Source organism: Lepidochelys kempii, chromosome 1 (genome assembly GCF_965140285.1).
Source record: "Lepidochelys kempii isolate rLepKem1 chromosome 1, rLepKem1.hap1, whole genome shotgun sequence".
NCBI lineage: Eukaryota > Metazoa > Chordata > Testudines > Cheloniidae > Lepidochelys > Lepidochelys kempii.
Genome location: NC_136380.1, coordinates 338,826,790 through 338,854,118, shown reverse-complemented (window position 1 = coordinate 338,854,118; position 27,329 = coordinate 338,826,790). Strand labels below are relative to the sequence as shown.

General features: G+C 44.7%; 1 protein-coding gene across 2 annotated transcripts in view; it reads left to right on the top strand.

The window, feature by feature from the left end:
* The window catches only part of CAMK1D (calcium/calmodulin dependent protein kinase ID), a 378,222-nt gene that overhangs the window by 133,977 nt on the left and 216,916 nt on the right, over positions 1–27,329 (top strand). For both annotated transcript variants that reach the window (XM_073328749.2, XM_073328750.2), the window contains exon 2: positions 24,364–24,495. In XM_073328749.2, coding sequence (XP_073184850.1) covers positions 24,364–24,495 — 132 coding nt within the window. The remainder of the gene's footprint in view (positions 1–24,363; positions 24,496–27,329) is intronic.

Below are 27,329 nucleotides of genomic sequence, written 5' to 3'. Positions count from 1 at the left end.
TAGCACATTCCTGACGGCTCCAAGATGTTATCTTGTTCTTTGGTTCTCCCATCCTTGAGGCTGTTGGGTGGATTCCAGTCTGCCCTCCGGGTGGGGTCCTCTGGTTATTTCCACTTGACACCTTCTTCAGCCGATGGACACTGGATTCTTAGGCTGGCACCTCCCTGATCATTCAGTTATTATCCACACCAAGCATCCATCCACATACATCCTCTATCTCTATTTTAATCACAATGGTTAATGCAACAAAAGGGCGGGGAGTCTCTGGGTGCTGTTTCTGTTGTTAGAGTATTGCTTTGAGTCTCTCTCTGTGTGAATTGCTTTGAGAACAGACTCTGTCTTAGAATGTACTAACACAATTAGCAGCTTGCAAGTTTCACACATAGAGGGAGAGAAACAGTACCAAAAACCAAGAGACCTCTTAATTAGTAATACCCTGGAATTTAAACTCTGGGGAATCAAACTCATTTGTGATTTTAATACAGAACTTCTTTAATATGATCCAACATATGGAGTACCGGCAAGACCCAGTGCACCGTACTGGGGCAGCCCGGCTTCCCTAGGGGGCAATTTAAAGGGCCTGGGGCTCCCAGCAGTGGCTGGAGCCCCAGGCCCTTTAAATTGCCTCCAGAGCCCTGCTGCTGGAGCCCTGAGGTAGTGGCTGCGGGGCTCTGGCGGCTATTTAAAGGGCCCGTGGCTCCCCTGCTTCTGTCGCCCCAGCCATTTAAATAGTCACCGGAGCCCCACCGCTGCTACTTCAGGGCTCCGGGGGCTATTTAAAGGGCTGAGGCTCCAGCTGCCTTTGCCGCTCCGGTCCTTTAAATAGCCACTGGAACCCCACCACTTTCACAGGGCTCCGGTGGCTAATTAAAGGACTGGGGCATTAGAAGCAGGGGAGCCCTGGGCCCTTTAAATAGCCCCCGGAGCCCTGGGCTGCTGCTGCTACCCCGGTGGGGGGGGAGGAGGAAAAGGAGTGGGGGGGCACTTATCTTACAGGGTGGGCTGGGGCTGGCTCTGACCCCCCAGCCCCGCCCCTTCCGTCCTAGGCCCCGCCTCTTCCGGGGGCCAGAGCTGGCCCCAGTGTACTAGTAAGTCACTCGACTTACTTTCACCTCTGCCAAAGGCTGAGTCCACTGCGGAGACTGAACTACCCAATATTAGAATGAGGTGCCAAGGGCCCCCAGGAAAGACAGATGAATGGGATCTCCCAGGGTGGGGTAGGTGCTGGTGGCTAATGCAGAGTTTACCTACTGCCTTCCCCTCTAAGGTCCTGGGGGCAGTTACAGTCTTCCCTCCTTTCAGATAAAGGCACCGGAAGCAGCTCTGTCACCGCATCGTGCTGCTGCGATTCTCTGGTGGGCTCAGATGTCACAATGACTGGCCTGCCATGTGAGCTGGCTTCCTGCTGTTTGCTGCCTTTTGCCTTTGAGTTTAGCTCAGCATATGCCCCCCATGCCCTATAATAATTACAACACAGTTGCTTGCTAGCTTCAAACACAAGAGTCAGCACTGGGCAGTCAGGGACAGCCCCTGCTCTCCCCTAGTCACCACCTGTGCCTTCTGGTCTGACACTTCTCTGTTGGTGAGGTCACACCAGGTTGGTTCTGTTGATCTAAGTTGTGTTGGGCCCTGGGTTCCCTGCTACCAGGACTCAGAACCACAGTTCAGTAGAAGCTGTGCTTAATGTGCCAGGCTTTGAATGGAATTAGGGGAGACTTCCAATTCTTGAGGTCTTCGGGAAATTTCTCTGTAGGTCACTGTTGTTTTTGTGAAGATGGAATATATGGGCACAAAAAGTCAAAGGTATTAACATGACACAGTCACTGTCCAACATGAAACAGTATTAAACAAGGCTTGGGGTTCGGTATACAGAGACCTCAGCCTGTTCAGTACCATAGCAAACACATCATTAAAAATCTCTTAAGCCATTTATTAAAGAAACAGAAAAGAAGGTGGGGAAGGTTAAACATTTGAATACATTTCAAAGTATTAAATAAGTCATTCACTTTAACAGCATTCCTTGTTCCCCTTCTCTTTAGCTGGAGAGAGACTTTAGAAGGAAAAAACACTTTGTGTCACAGTCTCTTAGGTTTCAGAGTAACAGCCGTGTTAGTCTGTATTCGCAAAAAGAAAAGGAGTACTTGTGGCACCTTAGAGACTAACCAATTTATTTGAGCATGAGCTTTCGTGAGCTACAGCTCACTTCATCGGATGCATACCGTGGAAACTGCAGCAGACTTTATATATACACAGAGAATATGAAACAATACCTCCTCCCACCCCACTGTCCTGCTGGTAATAGCTTATCTAAAGTGATCATCAGGTTGGGCCATTTCCAGCACAAATCCAGGTTTTCTCACCCTCCACCCCCCCACACAAATTCACTCTCCTGCTGGTGATAGCCCATCCAAAGTGACAACTCTTTACACAGTGTGCATGATAATCAAGTTGGGCCATTTCCTGCACAAATCCAGGTTCTCTCACCCCCTCACCCCCCTCCCAAAAACCACACACACAAACTCACTATCCTGCTGGTAATAGCTCATCCAAAGTGACCATTCTCCCTACGATGTGCATGATAATCAAGGTGGGCCATTTCCAGCACAAATCCAGGTTTTCTCACATCCTCCCACCCCCATACACACACAAACTCACTCTCCTGCTGGTAATAGCTCATCCAAACTGACCACTCTCCAAGTTTAAATCCAAGTTAAACCAGAACATCTGGGGGGGAGGGGGAGGAAAAAACAAGGGGAAATAGGCTACCTTGCATAATGACTTAGCCATTCCCAGTCTCTATTTAAGCCTAAATTAATAGTATCCAATTTGCAAATGAATTCCAATTCAGCAGTTTCTCGCTGGAGTCTGGATTTGAAGTTTTTTTGTTTTAAGATAGCGACCTTCATGTCTGTGATTGCGTGACCAGAGAGATTGAAGTGTTCTCCGACTGGTTTATGAATGTTATAATTCTTGACATCTGATTTGTGTCCATTTACTCTTTTACGTAGAGAATGTCCAGTTTGACCAATATACATGGCAGAGGGGCATTGCTGGCACATGATGGCATATATCACATTGGTGGATGTATCACATTGGTGGATGTGCAGGTGAACGAGCCTCTGATAGTGTGGCTGATGTTATTAGGCCCTGTGATGGTGTCCCCTGAATAGATATGTGGGCACAATTGGCAACGGGCTTTGTTGCAAGGATAAGTTCCTGGGTTAGTGGTTCTGTTGTGTGGTATGTGGTTGTTGGTGAGTATTTGCTTCAGGTTGCGGGGCTGTCTGTAGGCAAGGACTGGCCTGTCTCCCAAGATTTGTGAGAGTGTTGGGTCATCCTTTAGGATAGGTTGTAGATCCTTAATAATGCGTTGGAGGGGTTTTAGTTGGGGGCTGAAGGTGACGGCTAGTGGCGTTCTGTTATTTTCTTTGTTAGGCCTGTCCTGTAGTAGGTGACTTCTGGGAACTCTTCTGGCTCTATCAATCTGTTTCTTTACTTCTGCAGGTGGGTATTGTAGTTGTAAGAAAGCTTGACAGAGATCTTGTAGGTGTTTGTCTCTGTCTGAGGGGTTGAAGCAAATGCGGTTGTATCGCAGAGCTTGGCTGTAGACGATGGATCGTGTGGTGTGGTCAGGGTGAAAGCTGACCCTGGGAGCTGGGAGTGCTGGTAGCGTAGGGCCTGAGGAGGGAGTCTACATAGCCAGACAATCCTGCTGTAAGGGTGCCAATGCCTGAGATGATGGGGCGCCCAGGATTTCCAGGTTTATGGATCTTGGGTAGTAGATAGAATATCCCAGGTCGGGGTTCCAGGGGTGTGTCTGTGCGGATTTGATCTTGTGCTTTTTCAGGAAGTTTCTTGAGCAAATGCTGTAGTTGCTTTTGGTAACTCTCAGTGGGATCATAGGGTAATGGCTTGTAGAAACTCGTGTTGGAGAGCTGCCGAGCAGCCTCTTGTTCATATTCCGACCTATTCATGATGACAACAGCACCTCCTTTGTCAGCCTTTTTGATTATGATGTCAGAGTTGTTTCTGAGGCTGTGGATGGTGATGTTCTAGTGATAACTGTCCTATTTGGGGAAAAGTGAAGAAGAGAAGAAATTAGTTGAAATGGGCTGGAGCTGTCATTGCTGCTGTTTTTAAAGTCCAATTCTGTTTCCTAGAAAATGAAACAAGACGCACAAAGGGGAAAAGAACAGCAAAGAGAAAATGCACCTGTCTCAGGTGTTGACTTTCACTTGCAAAATTCACTGCTGGAAACATACAGACACAGCACATGGTCTTGTCAGCCACGCCAAGACCTGGCAAACTTGTATCAGCATCAGGTTGCTTAGGGCTTTGCTTTTAGCTGCCTTTCTGATCACAGGCTTACAGCAGTGCTGCAAAGTATTCAGTCTTGGCTGGCTAAGCCAGAGTCTTATTAGACAGAAGGAAAAAGGAGAGAGAAGAAGAAATAGGGTAGGGAAGGAAAAGGATCCATTTGGAGGTGGGGTGCAGACAAAGTCTCACATCTCAGGAGATGCTTGGGATTTAGCCAGAGCTGGTGGAGGTGGCAGTGTCATCTGGGTCCCTCTCTTTGGCCTGGTCTGATCAGGACATCTCTCAAGATTAACATGAAGGTGGTCAGGAGTCCCAGGAGATGGTGTGGGTGGCAGCCATAATGGTGAAACTTGCTCCTTCCCCCTGCTCTTGTCTTTCAGTCAGCCAGTGTCACAGTAGCCAACTTTTCCCCACCCCTAGAGTCTCTTTTTGAGGACTGCAAATGGAGTGATGGTCAGAATAGCCCATCTTCTCATTATTTTGTCCACCAGTTAGGCCTAATTTCCGACACACCAATTTGGGTTCATTGATTTCCGGTCCCATAACACAGTCCTTGAGTTATATCACTAGGCCTTCTTGTTTGGACTAATTTAGTCTTTCTGTCTCCCTTTTGCATCTTTTCCCATCAACATTTACTGTTCTAGGTTTTCGCAATACTTTAAAAACTTTCTCACAGTTGAGCTCACAATTAAGGTCAGTTTGTAGGCCCAATTATTACAACACCACAGCAAGCCTGGAACTACCCAATAATCTCAGGAATTGTCCTTTCAGAACAGCACTGAGGCGCCCTGAGTGGTTAGTATGGGGAAATTTGTGCTGGTCCTGTACCTGTTCTGTGAATAACCAGGGATATCAATGGAACAATTTACACATGGACCAAGGACCAAATTCTGATCCCATTCATGTCAATAGCAAAAATCCCATTGCACCCACTTCAATGGGAACAGGATTAGGCCCTTATTGTACTTTAAAAAACAAGTCAAACTTGTTTGCAGAAGTTGCTACATGTTCCAGCTTTGCTCGTAACTTCCCTGTACAATTGCACTGAACTAATCTTCTCCAGAATGTTTATTCTTAAACGCACCAGTTACTAGGCAAACAAGTCCATTAGATTTCTTAATGTTCCTCATCTTGGACATAAAACCACAATTCGGATCCTTGAGTTAGTGAGCTCGGGGTGGGGGTGGGAAAGCAAACACCTGTTGTTGGTCTGTGAGAAGTCTGTTAACAATGAGGCTGTAGCTGGAATTCTAACTGCTGAGGTTGTTAATATTAACAGAGTTAGATTCTGAACAATGACAAATTTCGCATTCTGTGGTGCTCGCTCTCTCTCTGTCACGTTCTCTCCTTGTTTTAACTCTAAGCTGTGATTAAGAGTGGGCAAAGATACAACATACACATCCTTCTGAGTCCAAATATTTAAAACAGACAGACACTCATGCCCGGCTGGATGGGTAACAACAGAATAAGAACAAGCCAATTAATGTTTCATAGCCATACAAAGGGGATATTACACAACGGCTCAGCTGTGTGGTGCCGCAGCCAGGAAATGGCCTGTGTCTGCAGTCCTTACTTGGGCTGATGGATCATCAAATTCAGGGGGAGTTCCTCCTGAGTGCAGACTGTGGATGCAGGTCTAAAGGGTTAATTTGGAAAAGGCAGATCTTAAACGTTGAGTCTTGGCCTCAGGATCTGATTGACAAAGCTGAGTTTGCTCTTCAAAGAGGGGAGGGTTGTGGTCTAGTGGATTAGTCATGGGTCTTGGAGACTTGCTGGACTTAATCCTAGCTATGACGTTGATTTACAGTTCCTTCGCGCAACTCACTTAGGACCTGGGCCTTCATCATTTCAACCAGAGCAAGCTCAGACCCTTAACCTCTCTATGCTTCAGCTCACTCATCTGTAAAATGGGGATATGTAACACAGAGGCCCATTGGTGCGTCACTACTCTGTCAGCAACTCTTGTCAGGCCTGACATACTCACTACACCTCAACGCTGTTGTCATAATCTGTATCTAAAAGGTGTCATGTAAGGGTTCATATACAAACTGGTAACATGCTGGTCCTGGAAATCATTGTGGGATGTGTATACAGGATGTCTAGAATGGGTTATAAATATGTGCTAGAATTATGTTCTTAAAATGGAAAGCAATGCCTAATTCATGCCTGTTCCAGACAAAGGCATGTGGTTCTGCCTGTTTGAATGTGTCTGCGATGTACATTAGGCAAAGCGTGACCAAAGACAAAGAAAAGCACATTTACATGCAAGGTAAACAAAGCCATCAACCTAGCGCAGAGGTTCCCAAACTTTTTTTATTATGTACCCCTTTCCAGACCTACCAGCTGACCATGTACGGCATGCCTTCTCATCACTGATACTTTGTGTGTTCTTCTTAACACTACCTGACTTTAGCCATCTGTCAATATTTCACTGTTACAAACAGATATAGTTATAGTGCGACATATACAACTGAAAAAAACCCTGATTAAGTTCCGAGTGCAGTTAGAATGGACAGTTGCTGGGCAACTGAACCTGCGCTGTATGGTGATAGGAAGTGAGGGCTCTGTACATAAGTGTCTCAGTGTATCTGTGTTCTCATTGGTACATCTTGACATAAATTAACTACCGTATGTTATATAATAAATTCCCATAGTTTTAAAGCTCTGTCTGAGTAGCCTCTTATGAAAATGCAATAAATAAAATAATTAATAGATAAAATCCACCATTATACAATTTCTCCCGTGCACCCCCAGAGATGTCTCGTGTACCCCCAGGGGTATGCATGCCATAGTTGGGGAACTCCCGACCTAGTGAATGGGGGAGGGAGATAGCCTCTTAACAATCATGACGGGGTGAAGAGTGCACCCCTCCAGGAAACCTTCCTTCTTCTTGAAGGATGGTCAGTGAATTTTGGGGGAAAGCATGGCATCTATCCTCCTGCAGAAGAGAGAAAGGCTTTGTCTGGACTTAGTTTTCAAAGAGTACATTTCAAAGGTTTACTGGACTATATAAAAAAGGAGGGAGAATCTCATAGGGGGTCTATCACTTGGAGCAATCAAGGGGCCAGAACTCTTGAAATCACAGCAGGTTGGGTCCTTCAGCCAAGCGGGCTGAACTCTCTGGGAAGTGAGGCAAAGATTGTAACTTGCTGAAGTTAAGTTTCAGTCTTAGAAGCCTAGTTTTACTTTTTGTTTGTAATTATCTGTCTTTACCTCTCATACTTATTATCACTTAAACCTTTGACCTTTTCTTCAATAAACGTAGTATTGCCAATTTCAAGAGATCAAAAATCATGAGTTGGACCCCCCCAAATCATGAGATTTTAAAAAAGATGATATTGTGTTTCTTAGGTCAGTAACTCCCCCTGCCCATCCCCAGGGTGTGCGCATGTGACAATGAGTGTCAACCGCTCTCCCACATGTGTTGGATAGTGTGATTTTGGCCCCTGTTGCAGGAGCTCTCAACCACTCATCTGCTCATCTCCTGACCAACAATTAATGCTGTCTCCCAGTGCCCCATCAGTTCTGTCCCCCAGCCCCTATTATCACCACCCATATCAGCACAGCCCCCCTACTTCATTGTTGCCCACTGCCCTCAGTTCACCCTCCCAGCACTCACCCCATCTGCTCAAAATCCACCATCATACAGTCTCCCACCCCTTCACTCGCCCTGCAGTTCCCAGGCCATAGTTCATCCCTCCCAGCCTCATCTCTGCGTCTCTTAGCATCCTTCACCCTCCCTAGGCCTGGGGGTGGGGGCTGCAGTGGGGGCCTCTCTCCCACTTCTTAGGCTGGCAGGGGAGCCCCTTCTTTCAGGGCTGACAGTGGGAGCATCACCACCTGGGACTGACAGCAGGAGACCGCGAGCAGAGGCTCCCACAGTCAGCCTTGCGAGGTGGGGCTCCGACTGTCAGCCCCAGGCAGCTGGGCTCCCACTGTCAGCCCTGGGTGGCTGGCCTCTGGCTGTCAGCCCTGCGAGGAGGGACTCCAGTTGTCAGTCTTGTAAGGAGGAGCTCTGGCTGTCAGCCCTGGGTGGCCAGGCTCTGGCTGTCATCCCCGCAAGGAGGGGCTCCGGCTGTCAGCCCCACGAGAAGGGGACAAGGGAGGCTGACAGCGGGAGCCCGGCTGTCTGGGGTTGACAGCAGGAACCCCGCGGCCCTGGACTGTTGGCAATTTCTAAGTAAAATTAAGCCTCACTCATGATTTATTTAGAAATCACATCTCTCATGATAAATTTCCCTGTGGATACCATCTGATTCTTTTTTAACTGACCCAGCTGTTTTGGACAATGAATCATTGCCCATCAGACAATTTCTCACATGAAAAGCACCATGTCAAGAAGGGGAAAAAGCATGATGTTTTTAATTGATGTAATCTGCTTTACATTATCAGACAGGATCACCAGAAAACAGATGTGCTGTAATACATGTCTGGAATCTGAGTGTCTTAACTGGGAGAGAGATTTGGAAAACAGTTATGCAGATCAGTTATGCCTCTTTAAAGGTTTGAGTTTAGCATTCAAAACAGAGAGGTTACTACTTTGCTAGCTTGCTCCCACCAGATAAGCCCTAGGAGATGATGAACTCCTTTTGTCTTATAAGATGACAGAGAAAAACACTTTGTGATCACTTTGGAGAGAAAATAAACTGCTTAGCAGTTCATTTCTGATGAGTATAATGGAGAAAAAGCTCAATACTGAGAGCTGTTTGTACAGCCTTTGATTCAGGATAATGCTAATGCAATTATGCCGCAAGGGACATAGATGTAATAGGTCTTTAAAGATAACACTTGCCTTTTTAATAGAGGTAAAGATTAATCATAAAAGAGGACAGTTCAGGAAGGAGGGCTGAAATAAGGGAGTCATGACAGTATTGGGTCAGGTTTTTTTGTCCCTTTATATCTTTGTCTCGGGGGAAGACGTGGCATCCTATTAAAATTTGCACACAACAGGTAACTGAGGACAATGAGTTGATACCAAAGTGGGAGGGGTCCCTGGAAAGGGTACCACAGCCCTTTCGGGTGAGTGCCTGGGAAGACAAACTGCTAGCATATTAAGGGATCTGAGGTGAGATTTGAGACCACAAAGCAAGGGAGTTCTTTTGGATTTCCACCTGGGTGGCTAATGTGGGGATAACCAATTAAAGTGGGATTTCTACATGCAACTTCTCCTACTAATCCATGATCTTAGAATTTGGTCCATGACTGAATGTATATGCTGGAAAAAGAGTTTGGTTTGGGGCATGATGAAGGGGCACGCGCACACACACACAAACGTATATATGAATAACAAGGTAAACTAAGCTGCTCTTTTCCAGTTGAACATCTCAACTATAGGGTTGTCCCAAAGTGTACTCCCAGATAAGGTCTTCAGAACCCTAAAAACGGGTTAGAGCTGCCCTTTCATGATAACTGCGTGATGAGGGCAAAGCTGATCAGGTACTTGGTGTTGGACAGAAACAATAATCAGTTTCTACTAATCTGTCATATAAGATACAAGTACAGGACAATATTAGGTGCTGATTGCATATATTTGTGTTACTTGTTATTTACGGTGCGTGTTGATGCAGATAGATTAAGCTAACCGTAATCTAGATCAAGAGGGCTTTAATTTTAACTGGCTGGTGGCCTGGACTTGGAGGGTGAGATGAATGTCTGGAATAGCTTTCCAAATGGGAGACAGATCTAGTGTAATGGTTAGATCAGAGGACTGGGAGTCAGAACTTCAGGTTCTGTCCTCAACTCTATGTGGCTTACTCACTCCGTCTGTACAATGGGGATAATGATACCTTTGTGAAGGTCTTTGAAACTCTCCAATGAAAGCTGCTATGTAAGTACAAAGCATTATTATTGAAATATATTTTAGGTCACGTAGGACTTCACAATGTGCTGCACACCATGGTGCTCACCCAGACTAGCATGTGACAGGACTCAGATCTTTAGGCTCTAAAACCACAGGCTACTATCTCTTGAGCTAAAAGAGAAACACCTCTGCCTGACAGCAGTAGAAGGCCTGTGATAAACATCTGAAGAGTTTGGAATCTCTCCGGTAGAGGGTAGTAGCACATACGAGCATGTATGTATGCATGGACACACCTACGTACACACACATATACACACGCACACATTCACTCTCTCTTCCTAGCCATTACATTCTAAGTACTAAAGTGGCAGTAGAATATACTGACACACCGTATTGTCGTCCCTTAAAAAGTGTGAGGAAATATGGAGAAATGTGCAAGAAAATTTCTGGAAGTGGTATCTTCCCAGGGAAAAGGCTTGAGAAACGTGAGGTTCTACAAACTTTCCTGACAGCTCCCACTGCTCCTCAATGGATAGCAACTCGAGGAGTGATAGTCACAAAAGTGTGGGAAAATAATATTACAACTTACAAATAATACTTGACATTTTTTAGAATGTTTGCTAGCATATGGGATTTGATCCATTGGGAGAGGGGAAAAGACACTGTTTTTGTCAGTGAACACAGCTATTCACATGGTGAAATTTTGTAATGAGCAAAATAGCAAATATTCTTGCATGTGGAAATGTCTTTTTTTTTTTTTTTTCCAAATAGACAGTTTTTCCGTTTTCATAGCAAAACAGCATTCTTGTAGTCAGATGCAGGGCATTGTACTTTTATTTATTTTTTGGTCTGTGAAAAAATTATGATCTGTGAAAAGGTTAATTCCTTAGATTGTAAATTCTTTGGGATTGGGAGTGTCTTTTTGTTCTGTGTTTGCACACCCCCAGCCCAATGAGGTGATGGTCTGTGACAGGGGCTCCCAAGTGATCTTCCAGTACAAATAATCAATAATAACAAGAATAATTAATAGGAGAAGTTGCTAGATAAGTGTCCTGCCCTCAGGGTACAACCAGCCAGTGAGAGTTTGTTCTGATGATGTAAGGCTTGTCATTTAGTATGTTACCTGGGCCTGGTGTGGGTGAGGTTCTGGGAGAACGGATTTCTTCTGCTAAGAGAACTGCACCGCTCTCTAGCCTCTCACGGAGCTAAATCTTTTTTAGTTCTGAACATTTACTGCCCGTAAACCCCTACATGTTCTTTATGAAAATCTTGCTGTGATCTATATGTTATGGCTCGTCTCACGTCAGTACATTAAGGGCCAGTTAGAGCCTCTCTTCCCCCTTAGTGCTTTTGCACTGGAGATAACCAGGGGTCGCTGAGTGCCGGGAGTGGGGACGCTAGCATTGCAGGCAATGATGAACTCCCCATAGGGGTTTATGTCTGGGTGGGTTGGGGCTGTGGTCCAAGCTCCCTCTGCTGCTGCACATTGGCATATGCCGGGAGGCCAGGGCTCCCCTTTTTCCTAAGATGTATCATGACACGCCTGTGGGTATGTTCCACATGGAGTCTGTGCTATGTCTGCACTGCAGTTAGACACCTGTGGCTGGCCCCTGCCAGCTGATTTGGGCTCCCAGGGCTTGGGCTAAGGGGCTGTTTAATTGTGGTGTAGAAGTTCTGGACTGTCTCTGTTCTAGGCAGACCCAATGCCTCTAGCTACCACTGCTCAGGTGGCACATCTCGCCTTCCTCCCTACTGTCCCTCCACCCATGTAGCTCTGTCTCTAGGAGCTTTAGCTGAGCCCTGTTCATGGATTCCCCCCCTCCTCCCCCCCAACAGCCACCAATTAACAACTTGGATTATCTGGCTAATCACTTTGCCAATTTCCTGTGTTAAAATGAGGGCATCTCTGCTGGCTGTGTTTGCAGTTTGCTAAGTGTTGAGCACTAGGCATATATTTGAACTGTCAATTCATTCGTTTCATTTCTGTTCATCTGATTTACATAACTCTGGGAATTTCCTTATCTGTGAGGACCAACGCTGGGTTTGCTGCTAAGCTTTGAAAAAACGTCTCTTGTGCTGCTGACCCATCCCATTTAATAGCTCCCTTCAGAATCACAAATGTCTTTCATTTACATGCTGAGAAAGGAGGGATGATGATGTTGCAAGGCTAGGACAAGACTCGTTTGTCTAAAATTTTGCACTTTTTGCTGGCACCTTTTAAAAGAATCTTCTTGGTTGGGAGCTGGAAGATGGCTAAGGGGAATTGCTGGACATGAGATACGGAGCCTTTCCTACAGAAGCGCAACTGTAGTGATCTGAGTTCCTGCATGGGTCGCCAGCAGGGTGCGAACTGGGGATTTTCAGTACCGGAGCAAAAACTAAAGGCGTGACTCCATTAGCTCATAGTAGTAGTAGGCAAATATCCGCTAGCAGACCAGCCAGTAGAGGGAGACGTGACACAGACTTTGCAGCTATGATATACTACCACATTACAATAGGGCAACCAGATGTCCCATTTTTAAAGGGACAGTTCTGTTTTTGGGGACTTTTTCTCATATAGGCGCCTATTGCCCCCCCCCCTCTGTCCCGTTTTTTCAGTTGCTATCTGATCACCCTACATTAAAACATGTTGGGTGTGGGAGGGACGGGAACCCTGGCGTGACAATGCATTAGTCCTGCATCAGCCTGGGAAATTAAATATGACAAACTCGGTTAAGGAAATCTTAGGGTTGCAGTTTTAAGACCAAAAATTACCAGGAAGTGCTAAAGTTCAGTGGTCTACAACACTGTGAACTTGCCCACTCATCTGTATTGCATATCCGTAGTGTATTCTACTTGTCTCTTTCCTATGTAGTATCTAATGTAATACACTGACAGCATTTGTTAGTATATTAAATTCTATATTGATTTGCAAGGAAGGATGATCAGAGGGAGGTTATGAAAAGAAATACGTTAAAGATTATGAGGCACTCTGATACTATGGTAATACAATAATATCTCACATAGGAAGAAGCAAAAAGCTCAGATAGAAAACTCAGCTTCAGTGTTCGTTTAAATACTAAGAATATCCATTTTCTCTTCATAAATTTGTCAGTGAATGGAGTGTTCCTGAATCTGGGGGACAGATGGCATAAGATGCCAAGCATAATGCAGCAGTCAATCTGCAAACATCCTTATACGGCTGTGGCTGCATTGCAGTTCAGTCTTAACCTGCAATATCCCGACTTTTCCAGTGCTTGATCGCTATAGAATAGAGACTTATTCATTGCAGAATTGTGTGGTGACTGTGCATACAAGTCCCATGTATTTGTTGGAGCCTCTTTTAGGGTGAATTGCAAAGGCTTGATATGTGAATGTTGTGCAGATTTCAACCATAATAATAATAACACTTTTCATTTGCAGAGTATTGTACAAATAACCTTTCTAGCAAGGTATTATCACCCCCTCTTCCCCAATAGATGGAGCGAAGAAGGCAGAGACTTCACAAACTACAGTGAGTCAGTGGCAGAGCTAGGATTAAAACACTGGAGTTCCTGATTCTTAACCCCTTGTTCAGCCCACTAGGCTATATTTCCTAGTGGTAAAATAGGACATGAATGTACTTTAGAGCAGAAACCATCAAGGCCTCATTTCCTTTCCTGGCAAGTCCCGAGTTCAGTATTTTGTGTTTGGACTGCAGCAGTTTGATGAAAGCAATGCAGGAAAAAAGCTCCCTGCTTTATTTTAGTTGTGTGCAGTGTACCAACTATTGAATGGGGGAGAACCCAAAAGTTTAACCATGCTAAGAAAGTTTCACATTGTGCTTTACAATGCATTTGTAATTAATGTAATATATTCTCTTAGGGTGAAATCTACCCCCGAGCAAAGGGCTAGTTTTCAGTATCAGTACTGTCTTCAGTATTGCGGCAGTTTCCTAGTGGAATAAAACCTTTTGGCCTGTTAACAAGGAGGTATCTTCTGGTTTTCAGTTGTTCTGCAGAAGGTGAATTGAGTAGAGTTAAGGATGTTAGGGTGACCTTACCTCTGCATTTCCATAGTTTCAAACATTTTTGTTATTGGTTACAACCTTAAATTTGAATTTCCTGGCTTTCTAACAACCGTTCTTTTGTTAAATTACAGCCTTCTTCCAAAGAGCTTTCCTCCAACATGTATTGTCAACCTTACCTCCAGGTGAATTAAGTTTTTTTTTTGGTCTGGGAACTTAAAATATGGAAGATTTAAAACAAAAAGAAATCAGACTAAAATAAACATTGGAATTCTTATAACTCATTGTGGTGGCAAAGACGGTCAAACCCCTAATCTGTAATGGTAGCTAATAGTGCAACAAAGTGGGAAATGGATCCAGACAAGTCCACACTCCTCTTATGACTATTTAAGATTGAAATTTCGCGATACTGCATTTGCACAGGGCTCTTTGCCAGCATGGAACGTACTGGAGCAAGAAAACCAGGCAGCTTTTGCAAAGGATATAAAACCTCATGTTTCAGGGCATAAGGCAACCTCTATCTAATGGGGGATAGGAAGAAACTTTCCTTGGGAGCAGATTATTATTTTGATAGTAGGGTAGCACCTAGAGGCACTGGCTGATCTCAAGGCCCCATTTTGCTAGGTGCGGTGCAAACTCATAGAAGATGCAGTTCCCTGAGGTTCTTACAGTCCAAGAGTGGAAGGGGAAAGAGATGAGCTCATGTTCACCCAGTAAGTGAGTGACAGAGTTATAGAACCTAGGTACCCTTATTCCTATGGCAGTGCCCTACGCTCTAGGCCACCCTACCTCCCATGCTAACCCATAACTGACTACTATAGAGTTTTGCACTTTCCTCAGAGGCAGCTGATACTGGCCACTGGAGGCTACTGGAGTAGCTGGACCAGTGACCTAATTCAGTATGGCAACTCCTATGTTCCTGTGTACTTTTAGAGGATGTAGGAAAGGAACCTGGGTATCAGCAGAGAAACATAATCTACTTTATTGTCTAAATAATATTGCAATACTTTTTACCTGGAACAAAATTAACCCCCTAAAATGTGGAGCTTTATTGGGGAACCAGGTCTGTGTCTGCGGAGAGGAATGGCAGTGATGCAGGAAAGAACCACTTGCTTCATCAGCAGTGCAGTGAAGAATAACTCTGACCCTTGCCCTTGTTATTCAGTTGTCCATTAGGCAAACAGCAACAATGTTTTAAGCAAGCCTAACAGCATTGTCCGTTGTCTGGAACACGTAATAACAGCATGGTGAGTGAGAGGTTTTTTAAAATTTGTGATAGATGGTTTGCATGGGAAAACAAGCAGCACAGCTGTGTTGTGCAATAGAAGTCAGGGAGAGAGGGAATATTGTGAGTTGTTACTAAAGCAACACTGGAGCGAATTTCTTCTAGGGTTATGTTAGAGACAAACACGGCCCACTAGGTATAAGGCAAATTTTTCAAACTTGGGTGGCTAACTTTAAGCAAGCGCCAACTCTGAAATTTTTGGCTTTAGCTCATGGGGTATGATTCTGCAGTGCTTTTTCAGACAAAATGCCTTTTAACTTCAATGGGGATATTGCTTGAGCACGGACTGCAGGACTCGGTCCGTTATGTATGATGAATGAGAACAGACAGAAAAAACACTTGCTCTGTGATACAACAGAGTATTGTGAATGGACCAGAAAGTTTCAGTGTGGCCTTTCCCATTCTTTTATATCGATCTATTCTGAGATATGTAGACGGAGAGTCTGGAGACCCATGTTCTGTTATATATGCCACTGACTTGTATGTATGTATGACCTTGTCTTAGTCACTTAATGTCACTGAAATTTCAAAGAATAAACCTGTCAGGCATGGTCTAGATAATACTTAGTCCTGCCTTGAGTGCAGGGAGCTGGACTAGAAGACCTCTCGAGGTCCCTGCCAGTCCTATGATTCTATGTGTAAATGTTTGACTACAGTACAGTAGTAGTACATTACAGTACAGTAGATATTGCACATCCTGGAAGTCCCTTGTTCCTGGCCAGGACACAGATAGAAATACCCCAGCAGTAGTCACTCTTGGTTTCACACTGGACTAGAGTGGGGCCCGGAGCACATCCTCTCATCCAAATACCCATGAACTTTGGGGAACTTTGGATCCAAGTCCAGGTCTGAACTTGGCAGTGTGGGTCCATTTCTACACAGACCCAAGTGCTTTCTGGGACATGACTTAGTGACCAAATTTTTTTACTTTCAGTTATTAGTTTTGTGTTGGTTTTGGTGGTGTGGGTGCTGGGATGGGAAATGACAACAGGCATTAAGTCAGTTGTGGAACCAGCAACAGAATCAGACTCCCGCTTCCCTACTCTGACCAGTAAACCACCCAGTCTCTTAGCTGATAAGAGGTGACAGTGCGACCAGCTAGAACCTTAAGGCATGCTGGAGCTTACCTATTATGAAAGTGCCTGTGAAGACTTTTCCTATTTATTTGTGCCAGTGTGTTTGGTGATTTAAACTTAGCCTGTCTGTGGAGAATCCAGGAAGAGAGAAACAACAATCTGTGGTTGTTTAAGATCTTTTTTGTGAAATGGCTTACTGTTGTTTGGTCAATTTCACATCTCAGAGGACTCTTCACACTGGAAACGGTGTATTTTCACACCATTAGTGCTCGCTGATTACTTTCCATAGCATGGCTAGGGTAAAGTGCACAACAAAACCTAACTGTATCATAATTAAGATTGTTAGCTATATAGAGCTTGACGATGTGAAATCTGCTGCATGACTACTGTTGATTTAGTATGACAGATCACCTGCTAATGCAGTGGAAAACTGTTCAACGTGTAAGTCTCAGTGAATGGAAAATTTAAGTTTTATTCCTTCATTGGCTGTTTGTTTGACAGGGCCTGTATTTGTATTTTTTGTGGCAATGAAGCACATTGAGATACTATGGCAAATGCACTCTGCCATAAGTACATTTCATTCATTTTATCTCAGGATTTGAATTTTCATATTTAAATCACAGTTTGAACAGTGGTTCTCAAACTAGGGGCGCCACTTGTTCAGGGAAAGCCCCTGGCGGGCCGGGCCGATATGTTTACCTGACGCATCTGCAGGTTTGGTCAATTGTGGTTCCCATTGGCCGCGGTTTGCTGCCCCAGACCAATGTGGGCTGCGGGAAGGGCGGCCAGCACATCCCTTGGCCCGCGCCGCTTCCCGTAGCCTCCAATGGCCTGGAGCGGCGAACTGCAGCCAGTGGGAGCCGTGATCGGCCGAACCTGCGGAAGCGGCAGCTAAACAAACCGGCCCATCCCACCAGGGGCTTTCCCTGAACAAGTGGCTCCCCTAGTTTGAGAACCACTGCAGTTTGAACAAACTAGAGAAATGTGGAAGGGCAAAGATTCTTGCACCTTAATACATCTTTATATGCACTACAGTTTAATATTGTAGCTATTGTTTTCTGTTAGAAAACTGGCAAAGATGGAATGCATTTGGATGCAAATACGTGTTCTAACAAAGTTCTTGAAACCCTAATCTGTGCTTGTAACTCTATATTAAAGAGAGTAATTAGGATGGGAAATGATACAAACAAATTCAAATTATAGAAGGTGGACGTCTTGTGGGATGCTGCATGGTCCAATGGTTTTAGACAGTGATAGGGTATCAGGATTCCTTGACTGTCTTCCAAAGTTTGATCACTGGCTGTGTGATGCTGGGCAAGTCACTTAATCCCTCTGTGCTTCTATTATACCCTTTTTTGAAACGTGTTAAAAACGTACCTAGATCACAGAAGCGTTTTGTGGCTTAATTAAAGGTTTGTAAAGACCCAAGCCCCTAGGATGAAAAACTGCATGGCCAAGACTTCTAAAAATAGGAGCCCAAAATTCAGCTCCTAAGTCCGTATTTAGGCACCTAAATAGGCGGTCTGATTTTGCAGAAGAGCTAGGCACCCACCAGCTCCCATTGATTTTCACTTTTGAAAATCAGATTCCTTATTTATTTAATATACTATATTAACTTTAGATGTAGGCTGGGATTTTCCAAGGTGCTTAAAAGTTTTGGAGACTTGGGATGGGATTTTTCTAAATTGCTAAGGGATTTAGGAGTAGTAAATATGCTTCTAATTCCCTTAGGCACTTTGAAAGTCTCACCCTTCGCTATTTCCCATTTAATGGGAACTGGGCATCCAAATCACTTAGTAGCTTTAAAATCTCAGCCATTAGGTGCCTAACTTTAGTCTAATGTTTTTTAAATCTTGGCCTATCTGTGAAAAATACCATACAAGTTTTCCCTTTAGTGTGAAAATAATTTATTGGTCACATTGTGGGAGAGGGACAAAATCCTGCAGGACATTTTCACAAGGTAGAAAACTCACTTCACTTGCTGTCTTCAAAGGCATTGTACTTTTCCACCCATGAAACTTCCGATAAAAATACATTCACACTTCAAAATCTTACCGATCAGTTTGTAAAGACATTGATTTTTGCCATTGATTCTGTCATCCCCAGCATAGTCTTGCCTTCCACAGTTTCAGGACTCCACAACTAGTTTGGAAATGTAGCTTCCATAAGACAGCTCCTTATAGGGAGTGGATCTGGCAAACACTTAAGCACCTTCATAGCCTCATTAAATGCAATGGGCACACTCACATGCAAAAAGTTTCTCATACTTAAATGTTAGCAGGAGAGGGACTTATGAGAACTTTGTAGAGAGACAGGCTATGTGCATCACGGATTTAAGCCCTGATGCAGGAAAGCATTTAAGCAAGTGCTTGACTATAGGTATGTGCTTACATCCTGTTTGCTTCAGTGATGTAAGCACAAGCTTAAAGTTAAGCAAATGCAGAAGTGCTTTGTTGAAGAGGGGATGGACTTAAGCATGTGCATAAGTGTTTTGCTAAATAGAGGCCTTAATACTTTGGTCACCTTAGAATCAGGAGGGAACTGACCACTTCCTTCCCTGGCTTTCCCCACGGTCTGAGTAATGGATCTACCAGTCTTAGCAGACTACATGAACCATCCTTCCAGCAGCAATACCATGTGGGATGTCATTTGATAGAACTCATCAGCTTAGCAGCAGACTGGAGTCTGATCAATACTTGGAAAGGAAACTCCCAAAGAAAACTCAAGTTCTATGGGAAATATCGATGGAGGTTCACGTAGTGTGTTACTGAGCCAGTGCCGTGGCATGCTGGAATGTGCTATTTGTATGCGATGCAAATGGGAAATCTTGAATCTCTTCTTGTCATTAAAGATCATGTGGCACTTCTTGTTAGATTAGAGGGTTCAGCGTCCTGTACAAATTCCAGGTGTGCAGTTGCATTCTGCTTGTCTAAAAATTCCCCCTGTTCTTTCTACACTTTTGTCTTGTAATGTTGCAGGGCACTGTTAAACAGCTGCTGCCTTCCGCCCAGTAGGAGAAAACTTTGGGATATTTGGATGAAACATACTTTATAAATTGCATTCATTCATCTATAAAGATTGCATTTGCGGTCAACAAGGGAGGGAGGAAAATACCCAAAGATAAAAGTGGGTTGCTGTAAACTAACACCATGGAATGATCGGCAAGTGTCTGCGAGCCCCCACGCAGCTAATACTGCAGATAAAGTTGTCTGTCCAGAGAATATTAGGGAACAGAGTTCAGAAAAGCATTGTAGTGTACAATGGAAATAACTAACTCAGGATGGAATAAGACTGGATTTTGGATTGAATTTACTTATTATCCCTAGTGATGTTTAATAAAATCTGTGTCCTTGATAATCATGCTGCTTTGATGTTGGGTATACAGTGTTTACTAGAACTAAGCAGCCTTTTATAGAGAGTAACATGCAGAACTTTTGCTTATTTTAACCCTAAAGAGGAACAAAGATTTCAAAATATTGAAGACCCCAGAACTAAATTTTTGCTCTTGATTAAAATCTTGATGTTAAAGGAGACATTAGAGCCTTAAACTAAAAATATTCTCTAGCTGGACTGATGGGCTCAGTGGTTCTGGAGCGCTCTGGCTAGGAAGGGAAGTAAGGGATATAGGACATACATGAACAAAACATGAGAACAGAAATGGGTAATGATTGTGGTTTCCTATGCCTCCATTTGCATTTGTTCATTTCTGGGGAAGAGTTGGTGGTGACCTTGCAAGAGGCTGTAGGTCTGCCTCCTTGAATTCAGGGGAAAAGTTGCTATTGTGGGAACTAGTGAGAAGGATTGAAATGTTGGAAGCTGGGGTAAGAGAGTCAATTCCGAATAATGAGGTGGCAGAATGTTCTGATGCTTGGTTGGTTTTGGGAGGAGGAGGAAGAGGGGGTAAGGAGAAGGGAGGGAGAAATACAGTTTGCACAAATAAATGAATAAATACAGCAGACATAGATTCTAAAGTGAGAAGGGGCTCATCAAGTCAGCCCCCCTGCATATCACAGGTCATGAAACCTCCCTAAAATAATTCCTGTTTGAACTGGGCAATGTGCATCTCTGGTGCAACTTCAGTGATTATGCTAGAGTTGAATTTGGCCCTTAAGGCTCAATCCTGCTCCTGCTGAAGTCAGGAGGAGTTTAATGGGAGTTGGATCAGACCCTTAAGGATGGATGAATGTGGCCCAGTAGCTCTACAATTAAACTAAATTCCAGTCCATCCATACACTTTAATCTCTCCCCCCTACATCACCGATGACAACTTCACCAAGACTGTTTGGAGCTGTCTGTAGGTATGTCTACAGTGCAGTCACAGTGTGCTTGCAGCACGTGTAGACAAACCCCAACTAGTTTTAATGTAGCTAGCAGTCAGGCCTCGGCAGTATGTGCGTGAGCACAGGCTGTGCAAGCCCATCCCAGAACCCCGATAATTACTTGTGCACGCTGAAGTCTGTGCTGCTATGGCTTTGCTGCTATCACACCCGGTGGTGGCAACATACCCTTTGATTCCTCTCTCTCTCTCTCTCTCTCTGGCTCTTGCTAAGCCCTGTTCCTTCTTCCTCTATCATATCTATGCAATCCTTTCCTTCCTCTTGATCTCCATCCCTAATTCCCTGGGCCTTTCCTGAATTAATCCCCTCTTGACTACTACAACCTCCTTCTCTTTGGCTTCCGATATGTCTCTCCTCTCCCTTTTAGTCTTAAGGTTGTCGCTGTCTTTCATTGCTCCCCTGGTTACATCCTCTCCCTAACCAGTGATGCCACTTTGGGGGCTGTGAGCCCCCAAAGGAGAGGCGGTTGTAGGTGCCCACCATTGCTGAAAGTTGTCACTCTCGGGATACTTTTCACCACCACAGGCTGCATGAATCTAGCCCAGTGTTTGTTCAACACTCACAACGTGAAGAGTGGTCTGTGAGTGCCAAAAGCTATCATTCAGCGAGGATTGTCCCATTTTGTCCTTCGAATGACAACAACCATTAAAGAAATACGGTGTTAATTATAGTGAGTAGAACTCTTAAGTTCCCAGGAAACATTCAAGGGGCAGTAAATTCACATCCAGGGTCTGGTACAACTTCTGTGCCCAGAGTCTTGCCAGTAAATGGAGGAGGAAACACATTAAAATTTTTACGGCAGCTGAAACCCAGGCATTTCCTAGAGCAGTGCCTACTGAAAAGGAACATAAAAGCCGGGTCTTCATTTGTTTCATTGTTTTAGAACGGCAATGAACTTGAGTTCAAAATGGAAGCTTTCTTTAGTTTTACAGCACCATGAATGTACACAGTAGGTAAAACGAGCTGCCCGGATAAGCGATCCCTTCCTTGAAGCACTTGCAGGCTAAAGACAAGAGACTGCTGTGGTACACAACCAAACGCATGCAGAGCACAGGGTTGTTTATATGCGTCAAAAGCATCCAAGAACAGGCCCCGAGGAGTTCTTTGGAGGAACAGGAGGGTGCTTGGGGGCAATCCTATGAGCGAGAGGCTGAGCACCCTCATTGCCTACAGAAGTCAATGGGAATTGAAGGTTCTCAGCAGCTAGCTGACTCAGGACATGTGTGATCATTGACTAAGCTGTTCTAAGCATTAGGGTTGGCGTGAAAGTAGGGTGACCAGATGTCCCAATAAAATTGGGACTGTCCCAATATTTAGTTGTTTGTTCCGTGTCTCAACCGATGTACGGTCGGGACGCCATTTGTCCCGATATTTTGCTTCGGTGGCACTCTGGCTTTTTTTTTTTTGCTTGGGGCGGCAAAAAACCTAGAGCCGGCCCCGGTGGGGGCATGAGCCTGTGGCTGCCCCCCCACGTGTCCCGTTTTTTTGTTCTTGTCATCTGGTCACCCTAAGTGAAAGAATAATTTCATTCATTAAATAACTACAAGTATTCAGGCGTAATGAAATCACTGCATAGGTCTTTACAAATCCTGTTGCCCTGCTTGGTTCTTTATTGCTCAAGCCGTTAGATACAATGTGTGTGAGCCCCAGAATGCAGTGCATTGGTTCCACGGTGCACCGAAAAGCTATTATCTAAGCCCAGAAGCACTGAGCAGAAGTCAGTGAGGTTACCCTGTTTGTAGAAACGCACAAGTCAGATCAGAATCTGGGCCCATTGTTTAGTGAAAGACCTCTGGAACACCATGCTATCCCGTGCTTAAAAGGTCACTTCTGCACGTAGGCAAAATTCACAACATACCCTTTGTAGCAATCCCAATAATCTATTCCTAACTTCCTGTTATAGTTTCCTTATTACTTACTATGAACTACAAAAGTCTTTCTGTGTAAACAGAAGCGTTCTCTTTCCTAATCACCATCCTCCTGCGCTTCTCGGATTCATTTATCCATTCATGCAATTATTCATTCAGTTCTTTCACATCCAAGGGAGCAATTGTGAGGTCACAAATGCTTGACTGTGTCATCAGATCTATGGATCATGAAGGAAGAGCCTGGCTATGAAAAGGAAAAGCTTCTGTTTATTCACAGACACCTAGATAACCAGCAATCCTGGGAAATGAAAAGTCAGAGAAAGTTCATGGGAGTTTAATGAGGTTGTGATCAAATATTAACATTTTAAGAGCTTGCTGGAGCATGGCTGTGGTTTGTTCAGGTTGCTAGTGACTTGTCTTTTTATGGAGTGCCATGTGGTTGGCAGAATAATGTACTGCTTGAAGGAAAACATATCCTGGTTCTTTTTATTTGATAAAAATATGATAATACAGCTGTATGACCGTAGGCTGTTATCTTGTCAGATAAGCAATTGGCTGTGAGACCTATAGGGCAAACCAAGGTGCTGCAGGAAATATTTTTTGATTAGCCGTACCGTAGAAATTGCCATTCTGAACCAGAACCAATGTTCATCTAGTGTAGTATCCTGTCTCTGACCAGTACCAGATACTTCAGAAGAAGATATAAGAGAGATACATTAAAGGCGGGGGGTTTTTCCCCCACTCTTGGAAGTTAGTGGTTGGCTTGTACCCTCAAACATATATATCCTTTATACATTTTCTCCTATCTGATGTAACTGTGGATGTTCATATTATTCACGTACACACCTGATCCTGTTTTGAATCCTCTTACGCTCTTTCCTTCAGTAATCTCTTGTAGCAGTTTGTTCTGAGGATTAGTTTTACATTGCGTAAAAAGACTCATTAGCTAGTCTTCTTCTCCATCTGAATCAGGATTGAACAAATGGTGCTGGGGCACACTGGGCTGCTGAATGTGCCATCTCATCTTTCAAGGGAGATTTACAGCTCTGGTCCTGACCTCTGGTGATCCTTTCAGATCCCATGGCACTTTTAACAATAATTGGGAAGTTATTCCAAGTATCTTGGCCAAGGATCACTAAGCAAGCGCTTATGAACATTTATGAACAAGGCCTCCTAAAATCTCAGAGAGTGAAGTATTATTATAGGTGGGAAATTTAGGCAGAAGATACTAAGTGACTTACCTGAAGTCACATGTTAAGTCAGTGGCAAAACTAGGAATAGAATTTTGGAGGTTCTAGGTTACAGACCTGTGCTTATACTACGTTGATTGTAAGCGCCTTGGGCAAGAACTTTTCTGTTTCTTCTGTGTTTATAAAGCTCCTAGCACAACAGGGTCCCAGTCCATGCCTAAGCTTTTAGGTGCTGTTGTAATACTACTACTAATAATAATTAATAAAAATAGACCATGATTCTTTATTAAAACTGTCCATTTACTCAGTAAGCCTTGGCAACAGGAATATGCCATGAATGTTAACATATGCATAGTTTATAAAGCAAATGAAAGATGCTATATATGTGTAAAATGTTGTTCTTGATAACACAGATGAGTATAGCAGCTTTCATAGACCTACGTCCACACCTGAAGTACAGGTACAGAAAGGATATATTTTGAGACCAATCTTTTCCTTCTTTCAGGGGTGCGTTTTCTGAAGTAGTTTTGGCCAAAGAGAGAGCTAGTGGAAAACTATTTGCAGTCAAGTGCATCCCCAAGAAAGCACTGAAGGGGAAGGAAAGCAGCATAGAGAATGAAATCGCAGTCCTGAGAAAGTAAGTATTGAATACCTGTATCTCCTTCTACAGTTTGAATTGGCGCGTTTGTCCGCTCTGCGGAGCAGGAAAGGCTGTGGTCAGTGAACAAGAATTGTGATTTGTAAATGTGACTGAGTTGCTCAGCTTATTGCAGGTGGTTGGGAACATCTGGGCATAAACTGTACTGTAAATGTTTTCAGAAATTATCTGTTCTCCTTGTGCATTAATTAATGCATAGTGGTGGGGTGGGGGGGAACGGGTCTGGGGAGCGTAAGATCCCTTAAATGAGGCCTGATCCTGCTTCCACTGAAATCAATGGTGATTTGGCCATTGACTTCAGCGGGTGCAGGAGCAGGCTCATAGATTAACTGCTCTAAAGCAATCTTAAGCCAACCCTAACTCCATGGGATGCAGACTGTTTTAGCTGGTGGCGGCACCTTGTATCACTGAGATTAAACCTTCCCGTCTCTGTTATTGACTTCTCAGTACAGTTCCATTGTAGCTCATTTGTGCATCTCCTATAGTTGCCTCTCTTCATTTACTGCAACATTTGACTGCTAAATTCAATTCAGTGTGTCCTATTTTAACATTTCTCATGATAAAGCAGGATCGCTGGGAAATAGATATAACCTTTTAGGGCCCAAGCCTTGCATTTTTCACACACACCCCAAACTCCTACTGACTCTGACGGGAGGTTTCGGTGTGCAAAGACTGCAGGATCAGGCCCCAAGTCTTGATCATTTGTAAAGTACACATGGATAATCATTTCAGCAGCGTGCAACAAAACCAATCCCAAAGCTTCAAATCAAAACTGCCACAACCATGCTAAAGACACAGACAGTGAGAGCTGAAAGATTGGGGCAAAAGGGAAAACTCAGTCACTCTCAGGCAAACCATCCCAGTAGATGAATGGGATCCATTCCCGTGGAGTGAAGTCGATGGAGCTCCATGAGGGTCTCAGGGGTCTGCCCCAGTTGCAAGATCAAGGCTTAAATTAGACCCCCTACAACAAAAACACATACGGTTCAGGCACAAGAGTGGGAGGGGGCTGCCCCAAAGAGGAGATTGGCAAGGGAAGGTTGAGAGAAAGAAGTGTGTTTTAAGGAACGAGTTGAAGGAGGAAGAACAGGTTGTTGGCATAACCCACAGGTCTCAAACCTGGGCCCGCAGGGTTCATGGGAGCAGCCATACTCTAGTCCTCTACCTGGTAGTATGCTGACAATAGCTTACCTGGGACCCATGAAACCCAGCCCCAGTGTGAGGCTCTGCCCCTAAGGTCCTGTTGGCAGAGTGGCTGTTTGGCCCCCTGGCCCTGCCTAAGCCAGCAGTAGGATCAGGAAGCTGTCTGAACAACTAGGCTCTGCCCTGCTCTGGACTCTGTGCCTTGTGCTACCTGCTTCTGCTTCTCCTGCTTGATTTCCTGGTATCTCAACCCATCTTGACTCCTGGCATATAACTTGTGGTTCCCAATCTCCAGTTTGTCTCCTGCCGCTTACCCCGGGTATCCTGACCTGGCCTGATTCTGGTTCGTGCCTTGTGGTTCTGATCTCGTCTGTCCTCTGCTTCTGACCTCCTGGTCTCCTCACCCAGCTGACTCCTGTCTTGTGATGGTGGACTCTGGCTCTGACTATTAGGTCTGACTGCCCACGACCTGGCTGTGACAGTTGTGTATTGTTGCCGAGCAACAAAGCTCATCTGCAGTTTAGTGGCCACATCCAGGCAAGAGGGGCCAGCAGGACCATCGGGCAGCCTGGAGTAAATGTTGCTCCGATGGAACCATCCAACAATGTTTACATCTTGGTACGAGACTGGTAGTTTTTCCTAGAGTAACGATGGCTTTGCATAAACCTTGGCCCCAGGGATGCAGAGCAGAGAAATCTTTTGGGGTCAGTTCTTGCTTTCTGTTTTGTGAAGTATTGCTCCTATTTTCTGACAAAGCATTTTTTGAGAGAAGAGGGGGCAACAGCACAGGCTACACCATGCGAACTGCAGTGGCAAAGTAGCGTGTGGGTGAAACATGCCTTACTTGTCATACAGTTAGATCCACTTGGTGTGCTGCCCACCCAATGGCGGATTTAGAGTTTGTGGGGCCCTGGGTTCAGCTTCATTTTCGGGGCCCCTCCTTGGGACTCAGCCAAGAAAAAGAACATTCTCTCTTATCTCCCCCCTGCCCCCGTTTTTCGTTCTTTTTCTCTTTATCCTCCTCCTATAAGTAATAGGAAGTAAATGAAAATAAAGTGAGGTACCTTGATGGTTTTTCTAGTCTAAATTATTTTTCTACAGACCACTTGAAAATTGCTGAGGGTCTCAGCGGACCACTTAATGATCTTTCCAAATATTGTTTGTACCGTTAGCTAACTATTGTAAAGCTCTTTGAATAAGAGCACTTTTATTTAAAAAAAAAAAATTGTTAAAAAGCATTGGCGTGTGGGGTCTGGCCAGGATGTATGGTGTGGGACGGGGCTCAGGGCTGGGGGTGCAGCGTCTGGGAGAAAGTTAGGGTGCAGGAGCAGGCTGGGGGTTGGGGTGCAGGGTCTGGCCAGGAGTTAGGGTACGGGAGGGGGCTCAGGGTAGGGGCAGGAGGTTGGGGTGTGGAGTGCTTACCAGGAGCAGCTCCCATTTGGTGCGAGGGGTGCAGGTGGGAACATGGGGTGTGTGTGTGCAGGAGCTCCCGTTTGGTGCTCAGGGTAGGGGTGCGGATGTAGGGGGTTGGTGCAGGAGTCAGGGAGGGCAGGGGGCTGGAGGTGTGTGAGGGGGGTGCAGGAGTCAGGGCAGGGGGCTGGGGTTGTGGGCTGGGGTCATGGGGGTGCTCCCAGCCCCCTGCCCCACCCCAGCCCCCTACCCTGAGTGGC